Source organism: Lissotriton helveticus, chromosome 8 (assembly GCF_964261635.1).
Source record: "Lissotriton helveticus chromosome 8, aLisHel1.1, whole genome shotgun sequence".
Classification (NCBI taxonomy): domain Eukaryota; kingdom Metazoa; phylum Chordata; class Amphibia; order Caudata; family Salamandridae; genus Lissotriton; species Lissotriton helveticus.
Window position 1 is genome coordinate 1,559,589,649 of NC_136069.1, and position 24,890 is coordinate 1,559,614,538.

The following is a 24,890-nucleotide window of genomic DNA, read 5'->3' on the forward strand; positions in this document are numbered from 1 at the left end:
TAAAAAAAAAATACCTGACTTCAGCACCTTCATTGTGGTCAGCCCAACACATGACGCCGGACATCTTTGCGTTTGAGTTTTGGGCCTATTCCTGTTATGAGTACGAGGCCCACCCACACTCAAGTGAGCTACAATTTGTATCCGGAGAATTGTGGGGAACAATGGGTAGCAGGAAATGTGTGGTTCTACAGATTCCAGAACGTTTTGGCACAGAAATGTGAGGAAAAAGTGTGTTTTTAGGCAAAGTTCGAGCTTTGCAAGGGCTTCTGAGTAAAAATAACAACCTGGTGAGAGCCACACAAGTCTAACCACCTTAGATTCCCCCGGGTGTCAAGTTTTCAGCTGAGCTAGGGCCCAAATTCCACAGGCACCAACACTGCAGAAAAAGGTTGGTTTTTGGGTGGAAAGATTTACTCTGTCCCTGTTGTGTTTTGTGCTTTTTCTTGTCTCGGGCACTAGGCCCCCACACACAAGTGAAGTACCATTTTTATCTGAAGACTTAAGGCACTGCTGGCTCATAGGAAATTTATGTCTCCCCACAGATTCCAGAACTTGATATCACAGAAATGTGAGGGAAATGTGTGTTTTTAGGCACAGTTTCAGGATTGCATGGGCTTCTGGGTAAAAAACCCGAATTAGTCCCGCACATATGACACCACTGTGGACACCCTCCATATCTAGTTTTCAGAAATGTTTTGGTATCGTAGGGGGAAGCTGATCTAGGGCTCAAAATCTGTAGCTACAGTAAAAAAGCAGCAATGTTTCCAGTTTGACTTTTTGAGTCTAATTTGTTGTAGATACTAGGCCCAGTCACACAAATGAGGTACCATTTTTAGGTCGAGCCTGGGCAGCGCATCCGCTGCGAGGCATGCTGTATTGAGGTATGGCATAGAAGCCCCGCCCATTTCCCGCCCATCTTTTCAATTGGCTGCTGTAACTGTCCTTTCGAAATCGTTTTTCATTCATGAATAGGCTTAGTAGTCCCTCCTTGGTACTGCCAAGGCATTATCATTTACAATGCCAATAGCTTAAAATCTCGTAATTCGAGACCTATTACATTGAAAATGCTTATTATCAGGAGGCACGTGGGAACACAGAATAGTAGAACAGTTGTCATTACCAATTACATTTCTCTGAATTAATTGCCTTCCCAATGTAAGCCAGTAAGCTGGCTTCCTTAAATTTATGTACAAATAACCACTGCTTCTAAACTTGGTATATGGTGTACATTTCAGAAATATATAGGTTTTCTTCATATCAATATTTTCGCTCTTTATATTTTCCTATATGAATTGCTCTATGCTTAGCACATAATGGAAAACCATTCCAAAATGCAGCTCAGTTGTTTGCTCTGTGTACCTCGAGTTCTTGGAGAACTTACAAGACCTATATATATCCACGACCAGAAGAGTCTAGTGGACGTAATAGTATATTGCTTTTGTTAATCGGCCATTGTGATAAGAAGTTACAAATAAAAATGTTGTCAAAAATGGCTGTTTTTCATACTCATTTTCAATATGTTTTATTCCAACAGTTAGTTTCTTTGGGAAAACCTCGAGGGGGTCAAACGACCCCTTGCTGAATTCAGAATTTTATCTACCCTTCGGAAATCTATAGCTGTTTGGCATCACCCATGGGCTTCACACATGTTCCCACCACAAAATGGAAGTTGAAAAATAGTCAACCTCTTAGAAAAATGCCAAAACTGTGGTAAAGAAATTTATTGTTGATACATCTCTGCATTATCCTGAAACCTGGAAAAATTATGGGTTAAGCATATCAAGCATTTCATTGATGTAATTTTTAGTGGAAAAAAACAAACACCTTTTTGTTGAGAATTTTTCCCCAAAAAGGCAGCTATATTTTGGCTATTTTTTCTATTGCCACCAGGGTAAACCGCATACCCTTACAAGCCCCATGATGCGGGGGGAAATGATGCTAATTTGGCATGAATACCTTATGTGCAAAACAATGTATGGAGGCTGAAGCACAAAGTACCCGAAACTGCCAAAAAATGATCCGCACTAGGATGGAAAAACCTCAACAGTTACGGGGTTAAGTGAACACTGAGAACAGTCAGTGCTTTATGAAAGTTTCAGCCTCCAACTAAGCAAGAGGACACAGTTTTAACAATGCAGGCCTAGGGATTCCATCCTTTTCTATGGTAATCACTTGGCCTTGGTGCTGATTTGGATACTGGAACATAGAGGTTTGGAGATGTACCTTCAGAAGTAGCCATATGCTTCACCGAGGAGAAGGCCGGGTTGTGGTGCCCATAATTGATTGTGAAATGTGTTGCCCTGTGCACATCCGTTAGAACTCTGTCACTACGACTGGAAGCCTCTCTGCTAGTCCAAATGGACCCTGCATTTTCCCTTGCTGTGTTCTGTCTAAGATTTGATGTTTCTACCTCATCCAGGCAGAGCCATCAGGCCAATTTTCAAGCAAGGTTTTAGCAGTAAAACCTGTTCAGCTGAGCAGTGAAAAGGCTATAGTTAACGTTGTATTGCAGAACTTTGTTTTGTTTTCAACTTCTTCTTTCACGGTCATATTGGCTGCAATTTGTTGCTACAATAGTACACTTTTTATATTTTTTACCTTATCACTCCAGGATTGCTATCTATCTGCTGGGAACAGTAAATTGAAACATGTCATGACGCCTATGTGGTGACACTAGGCTGCTGTTGTTCTGTGCTTATGCATCGTCATACTTTTTTTTTGTAGATTCTTCAAAGCATCTTCAAAAAGTATTGGCAAAGCCTGTAGGTCTGCATTGGCTAAGCCAAAAGGTCATCACTTTCTGATAGATACATCTGCCAGTGGATTCCTCACCTTGTGAATATCCCCTTGCGTCAGCAACATTCGGAAATTCTTTTCGTAGCTTCGCGCCGACGTGGACTTGGACGTCATAGAGGCACGGCATCGCACGCGACTCCACTGACGTCACCGACGCCCATAATAGGCCCACGCCTCATCAGTTCTCTTTTTTTCACTTCGTCGACGCTAACGGTCTCGGGAAATCTTGGTAGCTTTCTAGTGACTTTGTTGCTATTTCCTTTGTCTTTCTGCTTCTTTGTTTCGTGACGATGTCGTTAAGGAAGACTGGCTTCAAGCCCTGCAGGGAATGCGGGAAAATGATGTCCATCACGGGCCCGCACGTGGACTGTTAATGGTGCTTAAGCTCTGACCATGATGTGGATGATTGTTCATCTTGTCGAAAGATGAACCAGAAGGCCCTGCGGGAAAGAGAAACCAAGCTCTTGGTGGCGAAGTTGAAAGCTGACAAAGGTAGGAAATCTTCACGATCTCGTTCGAGAAGGGCGAGGTCGAGGTCGAAGTCAAGATCCAGATCTCGAGAGGGGTCGACCTCGAAGTCCTCTACGGATCATGCTTCGAAGTCAAGAAAGAAGCATAAGAAGAGGAGACATGAGTCCCGACGTCACTCGGGAAAGGAGTCGGACTCGAGATCGAAGTCGCCTAAGAAGGTTCGATTGAAGGTGATCCCTCCGCAGGAAGCTTCGAATCAGGAAGGTGAGGCTTCGCCTTTGGAGTCGCAGGTGCAGTCGCCGGCTCCGGTTTCCAATCCGTCTCCGGCGCCGTCCCCGGCCCGAGAGGAAGAAAAGGTTCCGTTGGAAGGGGAATCTGTGCCTGTGGAGGAGCCGGATTCGTTCCCACCTCAAGTCCAGCCTGAGGGTGTTCAGCCACCTTTTCCTGCCCCAGGCCAAGACCCATCGGCGCTTCTGAACGCTATGTATGGCGTCTTTTCGAGGGCTTGGTACCCCTCTGGTGCACCTTCGGGTCCCATGGGTCCACTGGCCTTCAATTTGGGGGTACCATACTCCTATGCCCCGGTTCCATTTATGCCGTTTATGCCGGCCCCGACGCCGCCATGGTAATACACGGCCTCGCCGAAGTAGTCGACGCCGGTCCCGGCGTCGCCCGCTCCAGGTCGACCTCGAGTACAACCCACTGGACCATCGGATTCGCTACCGACGTCGGTTCCTGCTCCGTCGGAGTCGATGGTGGATCCAGTGGAGAGGCGTGTTAAGGAGAGGTCCAGGAGGGAGGCACAACGCCTTTTGGAGGAGCAGAGATATATTGACTTTCGTCCTGATGTGGAGGAAGGTGAACTAGAAGAAGACTGCTTTGAAGACCTAGCTGATGCTAGTGGCCTGGATTTTTCCCCGGAATGGGAGTTACCATCAGGTTCTCATGCGCCTTCAAAGGACGTCCAGCCTTATCATGTGGTAATGAGGAAGGCTGCGGGACTTCTTAATTTGACTTTGCCAACAGTTGAATTTAAGTCTAATTTTCTTACTGAGGTCCTACACTCTCCTAGTTCGGTGGTGGAACCGTTGCTTCCGTTTAATGAGGCTTTAATAGAGCCCATTATGGAGGTGTGGAAAAAGCCTCTAACTGCTCCGGCTGTTTCCAAAAGTGTGGCAAGACGATACAGGGTTGCACCAGAAGACCCTGCCTTTTTAACATCTCATCCTTCTCCTGAGAGCCTGGTCATTCAGGTGGCATGTTCAAAGAAGTCTTTGAGTGCGTTTCCCCAAGTACCTGGGGATAAGGAGGCCAAGAAGCAGGATCAGGTGGCCCAAAAGACTTCCTCCTCGGCAAGTATGGCATTGAAGTCCACAAATGCCACTTGTCTCATGGGGAGATATGTGCACGCACTTATGGACTCATTGTGTTCTTTGGCCCCTAAGATCCCTGATGGAAGTAGGGGTGATTTTGAGGAAGTTTTGTCTGACGCTCAAGCGGCGGCACGCCAAGTAATACAAAGCGGATTGGACACTGCTGATTCCGTGGCTCTTATAATGGGCAATGCGGTTGCCACGAGAAGGTCGGCTTGGCTAAAATCATCGGACTTTTCCACAGATGTTCAAGCGGCTTTATTGGATCTGCCATTCGATGGTGTTGGTCTCTTTGGCAAAGAGGCATATAGTGCCTTAGAGAGGTTTAAGGACAGTAGAGCTACTGCCAAATCTTTAGGAATCCAGATCAGAGGTTCTTCGGCCAGGAGATTCAGAGGTTTTGGTCGCTCTTCCTTTCGCAATTATCGACAAGGTCAGCAGCAGCAACAACAACAGCAGCAGCAGAATCCCTTGTACAGATCTTATTTATTTATTTATTTATTTTTTACATTTCTAGAGTGCACTGTTACCCGGAGGTGTCCTGGCGCTAGCAGAATGAACTGGTGTGTGTGGGTCGGTGCTTTAATGGGTGAAGAGCCAAGTCTTCAGTGCCTTTCTGAAGGATAAGAGATCGGGCAATTGTCTAATGTAGAGGGGAAGCTTGTTCCAGGCTACTGCAGCTCCTAGGGAGAAGCTCCTGCCTCCCCATCTAGCTTTCTTGACTCTAGGGACCAAAACCAATGCCTGCTGACCAGATCTAAGAGATCTTGCCGGTTTGTACCAGAAGACTAGTTCCTTCATGCATCTAGGGCCCAGATCGTGCACTGCCTTAAAAACCACACAGAGTGCCTTGAAGATAATTCGTTTCCGCACTGGCAACCAGTGAAGTTTTGCCAGGTCCTGAGCCACCGATGCGAACTTAGGTGTATCTGTTATCAGGCGTACAGCAGCATTCTGTAAGGTCTGGAGTTTGTTTAGTACGCTAACTTGGGCGTTCAGCATAAGGCTGTTACAGTAGTCTAGCCGATATAGAATTAAACCGGTGACCACTGTTTTTCTGTGCTCTTGCTCCAAACATGGTAGCACTTTCCTAATTGTTTTAAGAACAAAGTGGGTGGATGAGATCAGGGCATTGATCTGAGGTTTAAAAGATAATGCGTCATCCACCAGAATGCCGAGATTTTTCACCTTAGTCACTGAGGCGGGCAGAGTTCCCATTTCTTCAGGCCACCATCTCGGGGACCAGAAGTTATCTTTGGAGCGAAAGAGTAGCACTTCTGTCTTCGAAGAATTTAACTTAAGACAGTTTTGAGCCATCCAAACCCCCCACTTCTCGCATGCAGCTTTTGAACCTATCCGCAGTGCTATCTATGTCCCCCGGCAGCAGAGACACCACTATCTGCGTGTCGTCCGCATAAGCTGTAAGGTTGAAGCCGAAGTTTCGAATTATCGGGGCTAGAGTGGAGACATAGACATTAAAAAGGGTCGGGCTCAAAGAGGAGCCCTGTGGTACTCCGCAAGGGAGTGTAAAGGGGCATGATTCAAAATCTCCCAGTGTCACCGACTGAGTCCTGTTGGAAAGAAAGGCCTGCAGGATCTTCAGCGCCTTATCTTGAACTCCGCAGGCCCTCAACCGGTCCACCAACAGCTTGTGATGGACCGTGTCGAACGCCGCGGAGAGATCCAACAGGATCAGGGCAGCTCTACCTCCTCCGTCCACCACTCTTCTAATGTCTTCCACCGATTTAATTAAGGCGGATTCCGTGCTATGTTCTGCACGGAAACCATGTTGGGATGGGTCCAGATGTTGTGCTATTCTCAAGAAGGTGCTTAACTGTGTATTGAAAAAGCCTTCCATGATTTTAGCTGGAAGGGGCAATCTTGCAATAGGCCGATAGTTGTTTAAATCGGCTATGTCCAAGTTGTTTTTTTTAAGGAGAGGTAAAATGGAGGCTCGTTTCCATTTTGCGGGGAATTCCCCACTATCCAGCATAAGATTGAGGAGGGGGGGTAAGACCAGCTGCAATAGTAACTGGCGCTAGTTTGGCGATAGCGACGGGGCAGGGATCATGAGGGGAGCCTGATTTTATCTTCCAAATTCGGTTCATTACCTCATCCTCACTGATTTGAGAGAAAAATAAAAGTTTTTCTGGGCCATTGTCTGATTCCGCATTATTAGTGGGAAGTTCCACCGGAGTTTTTATTTGACTGTCTAAGGGAGAAAAGGTTTTTTCAACTTTTTCACGGAAAAAAGTAGCCAGCTTCTCACAAAGAAGAAGGCTGGGGAGACCTCTATGGTCTTGGGGACTGCCAGAGAGGACACTGTTCGAAAAAGCTCCTTCGGGGCATTGCTGGCTTCTCTAACCTTCTTCGTAAAGTAAGCTCGTTTCGCTTGCTGGATCTTCTCTTTATATGCTCTTTGCTCAGTGTTCAAGATTTTTTTATCTGACTGGCTAAAGGTTGTCCTCCAGATTTTTTCCTTTTTTTTGCACACAATTTTATGATCTCTGATCTTTTCAGAGAACCAGGGAGCGGAAGGAGTAGACCGTGTGAGGAGAAAGGTTTAAGGGGGAGCCAGTTGTAAACATGCGTCCTCAAGCCATCTCGTGTAGGCCCGGGTTGCTTGTTCCGTATTTCCTGAGAGTGGCTCCAAGGTTGACTTTAGTATACATTCCAGCTCATATTGTTTTATGTCATTCCATTTCCTTATCTGTCGTGGGGCGAGCCTGGCTCTAGATGATCTCCCAGGTGGGGCTAAGACAAAGTTAAAATGGACTGCTGAATGATCTGACCAGGATATAGGCTGGGCTGATAGTACATTGAGGCTCGGGTGATTTGAAAAGATACCGTCCAGGGTGTGCCCTGCCTTATGGGTGGGACCGCTGACCAATTGCATCAGATCTACTCCCTGTAGCAGCTCAATAAGATCGCTTGTGTCCGGGTCCGAGCCGCATTCTAGGTGAAAATTAAAATCGCCTAGTAGAGTGAACGTTTGGGCAATGGCAGCAGTTTCTATTATTTTACCCAGAGCGAGAAAAAAAGGTGCTTTCGTCCCAGGAGGTCTATAGATTAAGCAGCCTCTGAAAGTTTGGTGGTCAGATAGGGTAAAATTGAAAAGAAGAGTCTCATCTGGACCTACGTGTCCCTGTTGAAAGGATCCTCTGAGTGAGTGATGGTAAATAATAGCTAAACCACCACCTTTCTTTTTCTCTCTATTTTGGGTGTAACAAACATAGTTCGGCGGGGTAGCAATCACTATGTCAGGGCCAGAAGCGGCATCAGTCCAGGACTCTGTGATAAAAGCTATCATCACCTCAGCGTCCTGAATTAACTCCGCTACTTCCGTACTGTGTTTGACCAGGGATCTAGCATTGAGTAAAAGACACTTAGCCGAAGAATGCCTTTTCCAGACTGGCTTTTCATTGTTGTCCCTGGGGGGCGCAATTGGATCCCAGCTTAGTCTTGGCAAGATCTGTGAGCAGTTACTGCATATGTTAGGGGCCTTCCCAGTACTGGCCCCAATTTCCAGAATAGAGCAGCCTGCTGAGTTTGTTCCGCACCTCCAGGCTCTAAGAGTTTCGCTGGTGTAGGTAAAACTCGGGGTCGAGATGGTGTCGACCGGAGCAGAGGTCCCGGCCCTAGGCGCGGGTCCGGCGCGCGGCGAGCCCGTCTGCGCCCGTCCGCTGCGCTCCCTGTGTAGGTGTACCATTTTATGCACGTGGGGGCGGGAGGGGCAGAGCACTAGTCTGCTCGCCCAGCTCCTCAACCAAGATGGCGGGACCCACGGAGGCTTTGGCTCCGGTTCGAGTCCCCTAAGGGTAAACTGTGCAAATACGCTTTTTTTTTAAAACAACAGCAATGAGGAGAAAAAAGCAGGTAAAATCTCACAACAATATTTAAAAAATCGATACTGGTCCCGGCTTCCGCCTCAGGACCGTAACCTCACACACACACACACACTTTCAATCAGTGGAGGTGCAAATGACATCAGGGTTTTTATGCACGTTGGGGCGGGAGGGGCAGAGCACTAGTCTGCTCGCCCAGCTCCTCAACCAAGATGGCGGGACCCACGGAGGCTTTGGCTCCGGTTCGAGTCCCCTAAGGGTAAACTGTGCAAATACGCTTTTTTTAAAAACAACAGCAATGAGGAGAAAAAAGCAGGTAAAATCTCACAACAATATTTTAAAAATCGATACTGGTCCCGGCTTCCGCCTCAGGACCGTAACCTCACACAGGTCTTACAGGGGAAAGCAAAGAGCTCGTCCTCGTGGACGTCAGGCCTCTTCCTCCTCCACCTCCTCCAACCCCCCAGCCACAGAAAAGCAGCCATAGATCCGCCATTCAGGATCATGCGGGTCCAGTGGGGGGTCGGCTTACCCACTTTCTACGGGATTGGGAATCGGTAACATCAGATCTTTGGGTTCTCAATCTCGTAGAAAATGGGTATGCCCTTCCCTTTCGGGAATTTCCTCCAAATTACCCTTCTTGCCAAGGTTATTGCACGGAGGAACATCTGTTGCTTCTACAGGAGGAAGTACGGACTCTATTAAGAAAGGGTGCGATAGAGGTAGTCCCAGAGCAGGAAAGGGGTCAGGGATGCTACTCCCGGTATTTCCTGATTCCCAAGAACGATGGTAGACTTCGTCCAATCCTGGATCTCAGGATCTTGAATCTCTATCTAAAACAAGAGAAATTCAAGATGCTCACCCTTGCTCAGGTTCTTCAAGCGCTGCTGGAAGAGGACTGGATGGTGTCGCTCGACTTGCAGGATGCGTATTTTCACATCCCAATCCTGAAGTCGCACAGGAAGTATCTCCGTTTTACGGTGGGGTCTCAACACTTTCAGTTTGCGGTCGTGCCTTTTGGAATTACTACTGCGCCTCAAGTCTTTACCAAGGTGATGGCGGTGGTGGCAGCACATCTCAGAAGGTCAGGGATTCCAGTATTCCCCTATTTGGACGACTGGCTGATCAAAGCAGAGTCGTCAGAGAGAGTGCTTCATCATCTGCAAGAGACAACCCAGTTGTTGTACAGGTTGGGTTTTTCGATAAATGTACCCAAGTCTCACCTGGTGCCCTCCCAGCGCATCCTGTTCATAGGTGCTGTACTGGACACAACTGTATGCCGTGCACTCCCTCCTCCTCAAAGGATTCGCGACACACAGGAATTGATTCCTTTATTTTACAATGGAGCGGTCGTTCAAGTCCTGAAGGTCCTTCGCCTGCTCGGTCTGATGGCTTCATGCATTCTGTTGGCCAACCATGCACGCTGGCACATGAGGGCACTCCAGTGGTGCCTCTGCAGGCAGTGGTATCAGCACAACGGAGATCTCAGGGAGTCAGTGAGGATCTCCAGAGAAGCTGCAGCGGATCTGACTTGGTGGGGCGTAGAAGGCAACCTGTCTCAGGGGAAGCCTTTTCATCTGCCTCCTCCGGTGGCAACAGTAATAACGGATGCATCCACTCTAGGGTGGGGTGCTCATCTGAGGGACCTGGAGGTCAAGGGTCTTTGGTCTCCAGAGGAAAGGTTGCTTCATATCAACTTTCTGGAATTGTGGGCGATACGTTTGGCGCTCAAGGCCTTCTTCCCTTCCCTTCGCGGTCGGTCAGTCCAAGTCCTGACGGACAACACGACCGCGATGTGGTATATCAACAAGCAGGGAGGAGTGGGGTCGCAGTGTCTCAGCAGGGAGGCTCTGTGACTCTGGTCCTGGGTTCAGGACCATCAGATTTGTCTAATGGCAAATCATCTGGCCGGGGTTCTGAACGTTCGTGCGGACGTTCTCAGTCGACAGTTCTCTGCCGACCACGAGTAGAGGCTCCATCCAGAGGTAGTTCACGACATCTTTCAGATGTGGGGAACTCCTCGGGTGGACCTGTTTGCCACTCAAGAGAATGCTCATTGCCCGTCTTTTTGCAGTCTCCAGTATCCGATGCAAGGAGCCTTGGGGGACGCGTTTCAGTTGAGTTGGGGAAGACAACTCCTTTACGCGTTTCCTCCCATACCTTTGATTCCTCGGGTTCTGAAGAAGATTCGCCAAGACCGGGCCCAAGTCATATTGGTCGCTCCGGATTGGCCAAGAAGGGCGTGGTACACAGATCTTCTCCACCTCTCCTCTCACCCACCGCTTCGTCTGCCTCACAGGGCAGATCTCCTCTCCCAGATGGAGGGGCAGGTTCTACACCTCCAGACATTACACCTTCATGCCTGGAGATTGAACGGAGCAACCTGAACTCCTTTTCTCTCCCACACGATGTGGTGGATGTCATTCTTTCAGCTAGACGTGACTCCACTAAGTCCATTTATTCATACAGATGGTCTAGATTTGTCACCTGGTGTGGAGAGAAATCTGTTGACCCTTTGAAAGCCCATTGATCTGATATTCTCCAGTTTGCTCTCACTTTGCCACAGTCAAGGGTTATCTCTTGGCTTTGTCGGCGTTTCTATGTTTTCCGGACCAGCCGTCTCTTTTCAAATCTTCTGTAGTTTTAAGGTTTTTGAAGGGTCTCACTAATAAATTCCCTCCTGCTCCCTTTATTGTGCCTCAATGGGACTTGAATCTTGTCTTAACATACTTGATGGGTGCTCCCTTTGAGCCCTTACACAAGTGTCCTATGAGGCTTTTGACTTTTAAGACAGTCTTCCTGGTTGCAATTACTTCGGCAAGGCGGGTAAGTGAGCTTCAGGCTCTTAGTTCCAAGCCCCCATTCTTGACCATTCATGCTGAACGAATGGTTCTTAGGACCAGGGCTTCTTTTCTCCCTAAGGTGGTGACTCCCTTCCACCTAGGACAATCCATCACCCACCCTACCTTTTATCCTCCACCACACCCTTCCAAGGAGGAGGAGAGGTTACACCGTCTGGACCCTAGGAGGGCGGTGAGCTTTTACCTGGACAGAACTAAAGACTGTCGAGTGGATGACCAGCTCTTCATTGGGTTTGCTGGCTGCAAAAAAGGAAGAGCGGTTCATAAAAGAACTCTTTCAAGATGGATCATCCTCTGTATAAAGATCTGCTACTCTTTGGCCGGTAAGGAACCTCCAGAGGGTATAAGGGCTCATTCTACAAGAGCCAAGTCATCAACCTCAGCTTTGTCTAGAGGTGTTTTTGTTGAGGATATTTGTAGGGCTGCAACTTGGTCCTCCCTCCACACTTTTGTGAAGCATTACTGCTTGGATACCGAGGTGAGGAGTGATGGCCACTTTGCGCGTTCTGTCCTCCAGGACTTTCTGGTTTAGAAGAGTGGACTCCCTCCTCAGGGAGTGGGGACTGCTGTGGGAATCTATTCACAAGGTGAGGAATCCACTGGCAGATGTATCAATCAGAAGATCAAGTTACTTACCTTCGGTAACGCTTTTTCTGGTAGATACAGTATCTGCCTATGGATTCCTCATTGACCCACCCACCTCCCCGTTGTCCACTCTTCTATACCAGAGTTTCTGTGCTGTATTTGTTTTATGCTCAAGGAATATGTGTTATTTCAAATGTTTTCTTACATTTGCTTCACACTGTGTGTGTTACCTTGACTATCGTGTACTGTGTATACTATGTATATATATGCTGTCATTGGTCCGTCCGTGTGCCTCGAAGGCACGGAAAAAAGGGCGGAACTTATGTCATCACGCCGGCGTGGGCCTATTATGGGCGTCGGTGACGTCAGTGGAGTCGCGTGCGATGCCGTGCCTCTATGACGTCCAAATCGTACATCGGCGCGAAGCTACGAAAATAATTTCCGAATGTTGCTGACGCAAGGGGATATTCACAAGGTGAGGAATCCACAAGCAGATACTGTATCTACCAGAAAATGCGTTACCGAAGGTAAGTAACTTGTTCGTTGGCTTTCTGGGTCAGTAGAAACAGTTACTACAAAAAGACAGAGTAATGCAGGTATTGTTACGGCCTTAACCAGTAGCCTTAAAATGTTTTTAATGGTATGTTTTTTTGTAATTTGTAACTGATGTAATTTGGCAACGATGTGGAACCTTATGTAAAGCGCTCTGATACCTCTGGTCTAGCCAGCGCTATATAAAACTCTTAAAATATATATTTTTTTAAAATGCACAAAGCTGACATTGTGCTTGAACACGGCATTGACATATGGCGATAAATTGGTGCCCGCTTGCCAGCAGCTGATTAGAAAAACAGAGTATGGGTTCTTTTTAGGTTTTCAAAAGACTGCTTCGGTTAAGTATGCTATTAGTGGAAATGAAATTGCATGGATTGCAACCAAAAACAGATTACATGATCATGTTACATCTGATCAAGATGGACTGTATCTGTACATTCTGTTTTCCGGCACTTAACCCACACAAAGAAATAAGTTCCAATTTTTAATAAGTGCTTAGACTATGGGATATGCCTTCTCTCATTTCGTCAACACCTGCCATACTGGAGTGCATGCCCTGGCTGTTGGATGACATTGTTTTAAATATTAGATCTGATCCTTCATTTTTATGCAAATTTAGGAAAATATTTATAAATTGTGTTCTCAATGGTGTTTTACCCCTTGGTAAGGTTAAAGAATATGGGCCTGATTTAGATGTTAGCGGAGAGGACAAGGGCAATGATGTTCCCTCCCCACCAACATCGTGGTCCGTCTGCCCGATTTTCATTTGGGCGGGCAGACCATTGTTTGGCCGCAACGAAGACTACTTCATCTCCGCCGTGGCCAAACGTCTCCGAAGTACTAAGGGCTGTTGGAGATTTGGCTATATGTCCATCCATCTGGATGGGCAGTCATATAGCCGTTTTTGATCCTCACCACCAGGCAAACCATGGCGGTGAGGTGCAGTAAAAAAACTAAAAATACCCCCTACCCATGGGCCGTGACGTCCATGGTGAGGGGGCATTATCTTTTTCTTCCAAAAAGAAAATCCTGAAGCTGGATTTTCTGTTTGAAAAGAAAAAAGAAAACAATTTGGTGTGAGGCTCCATCATGTTAACAGAGCCCTGCACCAAACTGCAAAAAGTATTGGCAGTTCCTAGCAAAGCTTGAAGAAGTGACCACCAGCTTGGCAGTCATTTCTAAATTTGACTGGCAGAGGTGCAGTTAACGTGACTGAGTAAATTACTCTGTTGCCCTGACTGCCAAACCTCCGTCCACCAAAATATAAATCATCCGCTATGTTAGGGGTACCAGTTAACAATAATAGCGGCCGTGTGTACTGCTGAACATAAGTAGCCCAACCGTAGATAAAAGCTGCAGATTGCTGTACAACATGTGTGGGGAATACACAGCATACACAGAGGATGTAGTGGTGGAGTTGACGCCAGAGGCAGGAGATCAGCATAGAAGTGGGGATCACAGGGATTAGGGTGCAGCATTAATGACAGTGGAAGATCAGAATGTGGTAATGTAAGGGGTTGCACCAGCCCAGGATAGAGGTGATGGGCAGGCTGCAGCAGTGGGGCTAAGGACATTTTCACAATGTGTACTAAAAGTTGGTAATTACACTACAAGGTGTTTCTTATTGGATAAAGTGGGGTCAGCAAGGGACATTGTTTCATATCTAGTAGTCCTGTAATGCTATTATTGTACAGTAATTCTCTGGTTGCATCAATTATTTCTAAGGCATCCTTTACTCCCAAAACTTTCATATAATTTAGTGAATTAATTGTAGGCTGAACATTTTTGTTTTACATGCTTTTTCCTCAGGTATTTCTGTACAGTGGGTCTGATGCCTTCAACTGCTGCACGTTCCTCTCTAGTGCGTACGTTTTAGCAGGATCCCAGGATGGAAATGTATATCAGCTGGATGTGAGAAATACAAGGTAAGTGAAATCTGTTTGTGTGGTGCATGAACTCAGTGTTTTTTTGTGCTGCTCTCATTCTTTATTGTGGAGGCTGCTGTGGGTGCACAGATCGTCTGAAATGTTGAACCTGTCCAGGTGAGGAAAGCAATTGTCCTGTGTAACTGCTTGCTTTGAGCTGCAAATATCAGCTATAGCTTAGTTCCATCCTTGTCATGCTGGGAACTTACGTTCATTCTCTTGGGACCTACACTTTTAATACCAATTTAGTGAACGCAGTTTATTAACCCCTTCCAGGCTGATGACGAGCTCAGCTCGTCATGAGCGTAACCTGCCGTGCGCTGATGACGAGCTGAGCTCGTCATGTAACGCGTTAATTTTAAAATTGCCGCGTACAGCGGGAAAAGCCGCCGCAGCGATGCGGTTAAAGAAGGTCTGATAAAGGATCATTAAAGGTATCAGCCAAAGTAAGGGCAAGCATCAGTAGATTTGGTATTTTACTAATTAAATGCTAATTTACAACTGATCTGATTTACCTTCAGCCACAAAAGCTTGTGTTAATGTTGAAGTGTTTTTGAGTCCGAGGGCTGGATGTTGGTTACTGGACTCGGGTTCTAACTATCAGAGCCTTTTACCACTTGTGTCCTGCAACTTTAATATTGAGTACAAAACTGATCACCAAATACACTCTGTTAGCCTTGACTCTCATGATAGTTCTGCCTACAGTGTTTTTTAGGTCTCGCCTATTATATCCCACAGGGATAAATAGGCGAGATTATAGTAAGCGGAAAAGAAAGTCTACCTAGCCTGCGGATTGCGTACAGTTCATGTGGCTGGCGATGGTGTGCACGCGCATAGCTCACATCACACACCACCATTTGTCTGTGCCTCGGCATCAGACTTCAAAGGCAGCCGCTCCCCGACCCCCCCCCCCCCCCCCGCATGCACATCGCACACCACCATTTGTCTGTGCCTCGGCATCAGACTTCAAAGGCTGCCGCTCCCCCGCAATTACCCCCCCCCCCGCGTGCACATCACTCACCACCATTTGTCTGTGCCTTGGCATCAGACTTCAAAGGAATGCGCTCCCGCCCCCGCCACAGCAATGCAGAGAGCTTGTCTTTTTTTTCCATCCATTTCGCGGGGAAGCCGTGTTTTGTTCGGTGTTCTCTGCACCTTTCTCATGTTTTTTCTGCACGAAAGTGAAAGACTACCGTGCTTGTTTACAGTAGCCTTGCTCCTCAAATGCTGTTGCTGTGTTGCCATCTCTCTAGGGACACAGCTTGAAAACACTCGACTTGCTAGCTGCAATGCTACATCCGCTATACTTTTCCTCTAGACAAATTGATCCCTTACAGTCTATGCTGACTCTGCCCCTCCTGATTCTGAAACTGACCAAGGTAGTCACCTCGCAGTCTTTTCTCTCTGTCGTATGATGTCTGCCCTGCCACCATTTCCTTCGGACCCTCACTCTCATACCTCCTCACCCTCACACACCCTCTCACTCCCTCACACACCCTCACTCACCCTCACCCCCTCACCCTCACAACCCTTTCACCCTCACCCCCACACACCCTCACCCCACACACCCTCAGCCTCACACCGCCTCAACCTCACCCCCCTCACCCCCTCACCTTCACCCCCCCTCACCCTCACACACCTCCTCACTCTCACACCTCCTCACTCTCACACCCCCTCATCCTCACACACCCTCATCCTCACACACCCTCATCCTCACACACCCTCATCCTCACACACCCTCACCCTCTCACTCTTACCCTCACACACCCTCTTACCCTCACACACCCTCTCACACCCTCTCACCCTGACACCCTCACCCACCCTCACACACCCTCCCTCACCTACATACCCTCACTCACCCTCACCAGCACAACCCTCTCACCCTCACTCACCCTCACCCCCTAACACACCCTCACACCCCCTCTCCCTCACTCACACACCCTCACCCTCACACCCCCTCACCCTCACACCCCCTCATCCTCACCCTCACACACCCTCACCCTCACACACCCTCACACACCCTCTCACCCCCTTACCCTCACATCCCCTCACCCTCACATCCCCTCACCCTCCCTCACACCCCCCTCACCCACCCTCACCCACCCACCCTCACCCTCTCACTCACACACACCCTCTCACCCTCACACACCCTGACCCTCACACACCCTCACCCCCCTCACGCCCCCATACACCCTCACACACACCCTCACACCCCCTCACTCTCACACCCCTCACCCTCACAACCTTCAACCTCACACCCCCTCATCCTCACCCACCCTCACACACCCTCACCCTCACACACCCTCTCACCCTCACACACCCTCTCACCCACCCCCTCACCCTCACACCCCCTCACCCTCACATCCCCCACCCTCACATCCCCTCACCCTCCCTCACACCCTCACCCTCTCACCCACCCTCTCACCCCCTCTCACCCCCACCCACCCTCACCCTCACTCACCCTCTCTCCTTCACACACCCTCACACCCTCACTCACACACCCTCACTCACACACCCTCACTCACACACCCTCACACACCCTCTCACCCTCACACACCCTCTCACCCTCACACCCACACCCCCTCTCACCCTCACCCTCCCTCTCACCCTCACACACCCTCACCCTCACACACCCTCACTCCCCCTCACCCCCACCCCACCTCTACCCACCCCTCACCCCACACTCTCACCCCTACACCCGCACCCTCACACCCGCACCCTCACACCCCGCACCCTCACACCCCCTCACCCCCTCACCCTCACACCCACTCACACACCCCCTCACCCTCGCAACCCCACACCCTCCCCCTCACACACCTTCACACCCCCTCACCCTCACACTCCCTCACACACCCACACTCTCGCACCTCTCACACCCCCTCACCCTCACACCCCCTCACCCTCACACCCCCTCGCCCTCACACAACCTCACACCCCCTCACACACCTTCACCTTTTCTCACTCACCCCCACACCCCCTCACACCCTCACCCTAACACACCCCTCACCCTCCTCACTCCTCCTCACTCCCACACCCTCACTCACACACCCTCACTCACATACCCTCACACACCCTCACTCACCCTCACACACCCTCTCACCCTCACACACCCTCTCACCCTCACACACCCTCTCACCCTCACACCCCCTCACACCCCCACACACCCACAAAACCCCTCACCCTCACACCCCCTCTCACCCTCACACACCATCTCACCCTCACAACCCCTCTCACCCTCACACACCCTCACTCCCCCTCACCCCCACCCCCTCACCCCACACTCTCACCCCTACACCCTCACCCCTACACCCTCACCCTCACACCCCCTCACCCCCTCACCATCACACCCTCACACCCACTCACACACCCTCTCACCCTCACACACTCTCTCACAGACCCTCACCCTCACACCCCCCACCCTCGCAACCCCACACCCTCCCCCTCACACACCCTCACACTCACACTCCCTCACACACCCACACCCTCGCACCCCTCACAACCCCTCACCCTCACACCCCCTCACACCCCCTCACACACCTTCACCCACCCTCATTCACCCTCACCCCCCTTCACCCACCCTCACTCACCGTCACACCCCCTCACCACACACACCCTCACCCCCCTCACCCCTTCTCACCCTCACACCCCCTCTCACCCTCACACCCCCTCTCACCCTCTCACCCACCCTCACTCACCCTCACACCCCACAACACAACACAACATAGCATACAAAACAAAATATAGCATAGCAAAACACAACAAAGCATAGCATAACAAAACACAACAAAACATAGCATAGTATAACAAAGCATAGCAAAACCAAACATAGCATAACAAAGCACAGAACAAAACATAGCATAACATAACAAAACATAGCATAACATAACAAAACATAGCATAACATAACATAAAACAATGCATAGCATAACAAAACATAGCAAAACACAACAAAACATGGCATAACAAAACACAACATAGCATACATAACAACACATAGCATTGCAAGCATTGCAAAATATAGCATAACAAAGCACAACAAAACATAGCATAACAAAACACAACACAACAGAACAGAACATAGCATAACAAAACAAAGCTTAGCCTAACAACACATAGCATAACAAAGCATCGCATAGCAAAATACAACAAAACATAGCATAGCATAACAAAACATAGTAAAACAAAGCATAGCATAATAAAACACAACAAAACATAGCATAGCATAACAAAACATAGCATAGCATAACAACACATAGCATAACAAAGCATCGCATAGCAAAATACAACAAAACATAGCATAGCATAACAAAACACAACAAAGCATAGCATAACAAAACAAAGCATAGGATAGCAAAACTAAACATAGCATATCATAACAAAACAAAGCATAGGATAGCAAAACAAAACATAGCATAGCATAACAAAACATAGCATAACTCTGGGGCGCATCTAGACCTCCCAACGTCTCGGTGTGGGAGGACAACATGGACTGGTCCATGTTCCGCGAGAAGACCGTCTATATAGCTAGGGGCAGACCCAGGGCGTGGACGAAGATTTGGGGTCGGTGGAACGAATATCGTGGGAATATTTGTACTCCTCCCTTGGTTGACGCACCTGATGTTAACCTATCTCCCTAGGCTGATGTTCCCGAGATTTCTTATGCTGCTCTATGATTTGCCTTTCCTCCCCGCTGTCCCCCCCCCCCCCCCCACCTTGCCGAGTCCTATCGATTGTGATTCCGTGTTCCTGATTAGTGAGTTTCCCCTCCGCCTTCTGGGCTGACTTTGATTAATATGCATTCGCCTTTTTGTGGTTTGTTGTTTTTTGTATGTATATAACAGAAAATTGTTGTGTCCTGTTCTATACTTCGAGTAACATTTGGTATCTGATTTGTGCCTGACCACGGGAGTGATCGTATGATCTTTACATTGTGCCTTGATCTTAGCGGCCGGCCCGTGTGGTTGTAGGCCCATCCTTGTAACCTTTATTTGATTGCTCAATAAAAGTTAAAAAAAAAAAAAAAAAAACATAGCATAACAAAACATAGCATAGCTTAACAAAACACAACAAAACATAGCATAGTAAAACAAAACATAGCATAGCATAGCAAAACATAGCATACCAAACACAATAAAACATAGCATAGCATAACAAAACATAGCATAGCATAATAAAACACAACATAGCATAGCATAGCATAACAAAACATAGCATAGCATAACAAAGCACAGCATAGCAAAACATAGCATAGCATAACAAAACATAACATAGCCTAGCATAACAAAACATAGCATAGCATAACAAAACAAAACATAGGATAGCATACAGCATCACTCCGCACCACCACAGCATCACTCAGGGGCACCACAACATCACTATGAGCTACCACAGCATCACGGAACGCCACAACATCACTCGTTCGCTCCCACTGCATCAATCTGTGCAACCATTCAACAACACCTGGTTCAAATATGTTCTCTCAATGTTTCAAGCTTTATTACAAATGTCACAAAAAGATGTTAATATTTCACTTCTGTACGTGGATTTTCGTCACAATAAAATACCGAACATAATCTTCACAAAAGTTATATACAAAACGTTAAGCTATTGCCATTATAAATTACAATAACTTTTATTTAAGTATTAATTATTGGAAAAAAATTAAAAGTCATTGTTATTTGTAATATCAATACATGTAAGTCACGTAAATACAACACATATTGCATTACAAATGCTATAGGTGTCACATTTACGTACGTTATATGGCATTATAAATGACAAAGCTATTAATTTCGCTATTTTCAAAAACAAAACATAAATAAAAAATGTGTCATTTACAATACTAATAGCTCAAACTTTCCTAAAGCGAGACCTATTGCATTGCAAATGCTTGTCTCTTTTCCATTGTATCTTTCTTATGTTTGACTTCTCTGCCTGCAGATGTGGCCAGCTGTAGGGCGGTGCCACTGCTGCTGCTCCGGCCTTGTTTTGACTCCTCCATGGTCTTTGGTGGTCTCTGGTGCACCCATACTCAACTCCCATTTGTTGGGGGTACCCAATCTGTAGGCAGGGGACAGAGTCAATTAAAGTTCTAAGCCCTTAAAATGCTGGCTGCAGCACTGATGTGCTCGCAATAGAGACAGCACTTGTCATTTTAACCTAAGACCAGTACATTATTTAAAAACTTTGCACAAATTGAAATACTTGCTGATTTAGATTTACCTTCTTTTAGATTTCACCATGTTTGTCACTGCAGCTTAGGACCTGCTATACTAGACTCCCATTGGTTTGGGAGAACCGATTGGGAGCAGGTGGCGAAGTCGGTTAGAGCTCCAAACCCTTGAACTGCTGGCTGCGGCGCGGATGCGCCACCCGCAAGCCCTTTTGCGGCCGGCCGGGACCAGGGGCCAACCATTATGCCCGAAAACATGTTTTATCAGGAAGTCACCCACTAGACCCATCTCTCTTTCCAAAGCTTAGTAAATTAGGCTTTTTTAAATCCGAATCAGTTGGTTTCTGCACGGCAGAAATGGACTTTGGTGACTAATACAGCAGCTGACAGCTATTTCACCACCGCCCCCATAAAACAAAATATGAACCTCCTCACAATTACTTAACACTCGTTCATTGGTCATGCACCACCTCCAGTTATTTCATCTACTTAATGCAGAATCCCCAGATAGTTTATTCATGATTGAAACTTAGTTAAGGGTTGACCCTTGCCAGATATCTTAGCAGCTCTCCTGAAAACTGTTATCTACTCAACATCAATAGACAGATGGGTAAAAAAGGCAGAGGGGTTGCAGCAGCCGTCAAAAAACTTTTCTCTATACCAATTCCTACGGTTGATGACTTTGATTAAATTCGAATCGCCCACTTCCCCTTTGATATGTGCCCTCATGTACAGACCTCCGAGCCACTTGCAGGAATTGCCCCAACTCTTAGCTGACTTCAGCTCCACTTCATCTCCTCATTAGCCACCGACCACGGAAAAACATACTCATTAGAGACTTCAATTATTGGGCAAATGAGGATACTGGCGGCCAAACCTCTACAGATCTCACTGACATACCAAACAGTTTTAACTTCGACCAACATTTGTTTGAACCCTCTCATATCAAAGGTCACACACTGGATAAGGTTTGGTCCACTAACCTAACTATACTCAATCTTACTGTTTCTCTTTGTATATGGTCGAACCACGCCCTAATCAAATTCACTGTAACTGATCTGACCTTTCTGAAACCCTCCACATGTGTGGATATTTACCCAGGAACTGGAATCGTTTAAATCTTAACCCCCTTTGTGATTCGCTGGCACTCTCTTTACCCACCCCTACTGAAATCGTGATCACAAAAATCAAACGTAATCACTCCTTGTGGCCCCCTGAGATGGGACCATACCCCATGCCCAAAAAAGTTGTAAAAAGCCTCTGGCTCCTCGTTGACTAGGATCTCTCTATGAAACTATAGATAGGAGCAGTGATTTCCTCATGATTTCGCCAACTTCAGAGAATCAAAAAATTAGGAAATACTTTACTTTTGCACCTGTCATTCAAATCATCATTGCCTTAGTTATTTCCCGGATTGATTATGTGAAACAACCTCTATTTGGGACTTCCAATAGGCCTCAACCACAGGCCACAAATAGCACAAAAAGGCAGCTAGACAACCTAGACACTGCCACATCAAGCCATTGATGGAAAAGCTACATTGGCTCCCAGTAGCCCAGATGACCTTCTTCAAAACTGCATTATTTTTAAATTCCTTTGTGACAAAAGCCCGGCCTTTGTATTTTACGAAACTCCTAGCTACACCCCTATCAACCTAAGGTTGGCCTAACCTGAACCATACCAAGATTCAAAATGAAGTTGTTGGATGGTGCAATATTCTCGGTGATAGCCCCCTGCACACCAAACTCTCTTCTCCTTGACATCAAATCTCCACCCAACTATGTGAGGTTCAGAAAACTCCTAAAAACATGGCTATTTAAACAAGTTTATGGCTAACACCCCTGACTACGTGCCGCCTACCTATTACTCTAGTGCTAAGAAACATACTTGGTGGACGTGTGCTCTATAAATCCTGCGTTAACATAACAAAACACCGGCATGAGGAACAGAGAGGGACTGCACCTTGTTGGAACTGGTTGTGGTTAGGCAAATCCTTGATGGGGAATTTTCCCCTGCCCATACAGCAACCTGCTACCTAAACAGTTAAGTGTCTACGCCAGTTTAGTCTTGATCGGCACAAAGGCTGATGTCTTTGCTGATCAAGGTGGATGAACTTGGTTCTAGTGCCGAACATCTGGAGGTTCTTTCATTAAGTTCTCTGACTGCCACCATTGGTCTTGAATTTTTTTGTTCCAAACCCTCACAGGATCTAGGTGTTTTGTAGAGAAGACCGCAAGATGCATTTGTGGGTTTCGAGAGCGCTCCGGGATCACAAACACTCTGGCTTATAAGGGCCATGGCCTAGTCTCATGGCTGGGCTCAGTAGGCAGCCTTCTCTTCGTACTACTCAGCTCCTCTTTTGTCCTCTTTATGTTGGCAGCATCTTACTCAGTCAGTCAAAATACTTTTTTCCGATAAATCACTATAATAAAAAGACAATAATACTATACAAAATTTACCTATACTACAAAACATAAAATAAACAAGATAAAATCAAAATTAGCTGTACACAGTAAAAAGTATGTCCAAAGTTTAAAAAATTTCCTTTAAAAATTCATAAAAAATCATAAGAATTCATACAAATGAGGTCATGCTAAAAAAGATACAAAACATCATACATCATAGATACCCACAACTCATTTTCATTATGTAAACATTATCTTTGTGTAAACATAATACTCGATTTCAGCCCGGTACAATTCAACATTTAGGAGTTATTAATTGCGCTCCTATTCTTACTCCTAACAGCACCCACTAGAAAGCTGGCAACGTGGAACATGATCCTAGGGGTCTGCAATAATTGTAGAAACAGAAGAGCTGGCCTGACTTGAATAAACCCAGCCTCCTTTAAAATGGGGATCAGAAATTTCGCCCTTAATGCCGTGTAATGACCACAGAACATCAAAAAATGCATTGTGTTCGGAGTGGAAAAATTATCACAAGAACACAGCATTGCATTTTCAGGAGTACTCCAAATTGGGAAATAACCATGGTTCAAATGAATCAAATTAAATCGAAATCGAGTTAGGAGAAACCTATGATGCGGGCGATTTACAACTTTTAAATACATTTTGGGACCTTCTTGGGTAGATATAATGATGTTAGCCCTCACAGTAGCTTTTTGTAATTCCATTTGTTCTCTCTCCAGAGTTAGTAATTCACCCATTGCTCCCTTAATAAGTGAAATGTCCTTTGATGTTATCAACTCTGGTGAGAAAAAGAGCTCTGGTCTCCCTAATTTGACAAAACTGTTTTTGATATATGCCAACCACTGAATTTTGTTATATCTATCTAACTGTAAACAGTCTTTCAGAATAGTGTGGTTTAGGGGAATTTCCTGATTCAACCATATCTTGAGCCATGCTAAAAGGGGGGCCATTTTTATCAGATCTGAGATAAAACCTACTCCAAGTTCAATGTGAGTTGTATATGACGGGGTAGACTGTGGCACAGAGAGAACAGATCTTAAAAATTTGTTCTCGGTTATCTGTAAACAATCCGTGGAGCTATATCCCCAGATTGAACTACCGTAGGTAGCCACTGCAATACACTTTGCTTTATAGATTTTCATTAGTGTTGCTATTGGCCTAGCCCCCAGTTCTTTCGAAAAACCCAGAAGAGCAGAAGAGGTTCTTGCCAGGGAAATATTTCTATTTTCTAACTGTGGTCCCCAGTTCCCTCTCTCATCGAAAGTAATCCCCAGATATGGGAAAGTGGGAACTCTACAAAGTTCTTCTTTTCCACAGGTAAAGGTTTTAGAGTACTTCTTTCTGGAACACCTACCCATTATCATAATTTGGGATTTCTTAACATTTATTTTAAGGTCCAGTGAACCCATAAAGTTCTCGAAGACGTCCAAAAGACGTTGTAGACCAACCCCAGTCCGCGAAAGCAGGACAGCATCATCCGCGTATAGGAGAACTGGAATACCAAGTTCTCCTACACGCGGAATGTCAAGGGAGGCCTCCATTAGTACGGGTCCCAGGGCATTTATGTAAATCGTAAATAAAAGGGGGGCCAGGATACACCCTTGCCTGACCCCTCTTTCTGAGTTAAAATGACTGGTACAGCGGCCCTCCGAAGTGACCCTAACTGAAGCTAATAGCCCAGAATGTAAATCCGCCAGGAGGTTGACTAAAGCCCTATAAAGACCCATATCGAGGAGAATTTGCCACAACTTTGACCGGTTTACAAGGTCAAAAGCTGACGAGAGGTCCATGAACCCCAGGTACATGGACCCCTCCTTGGCCTTAGTATATTTATCCACTAGCAGATGTAAGTTAAGACCTTGATCTAATGTGCTCCTC

The 24,890-nt window shown here is 46.7% G+C and overlaps 1 protein-coding gene across 1 annotated transcript in view; it reads left to right on the plus strand.

The window, feature by feature from the left end:
• Nucleotides 1-24,890, plus strand: part of PAAF1 (proteasomal ATPase associated factor 1) — a 146,681-nt gene that overhangs the window by 79,947 nt on the left and 41,844 nt on the right. The window contains exon 9 of the mRNA XM_078658561.1: nucleotides 14,296-14,411. Within this exon, the coding sequence (XP_078514687.1) occupies nucleotides 14,296-14,411 (116 nt within the window). The remainder of the gene's footprint in view (nucleotides 1-14,295; nucleotides 14,412-24,890) is intronic.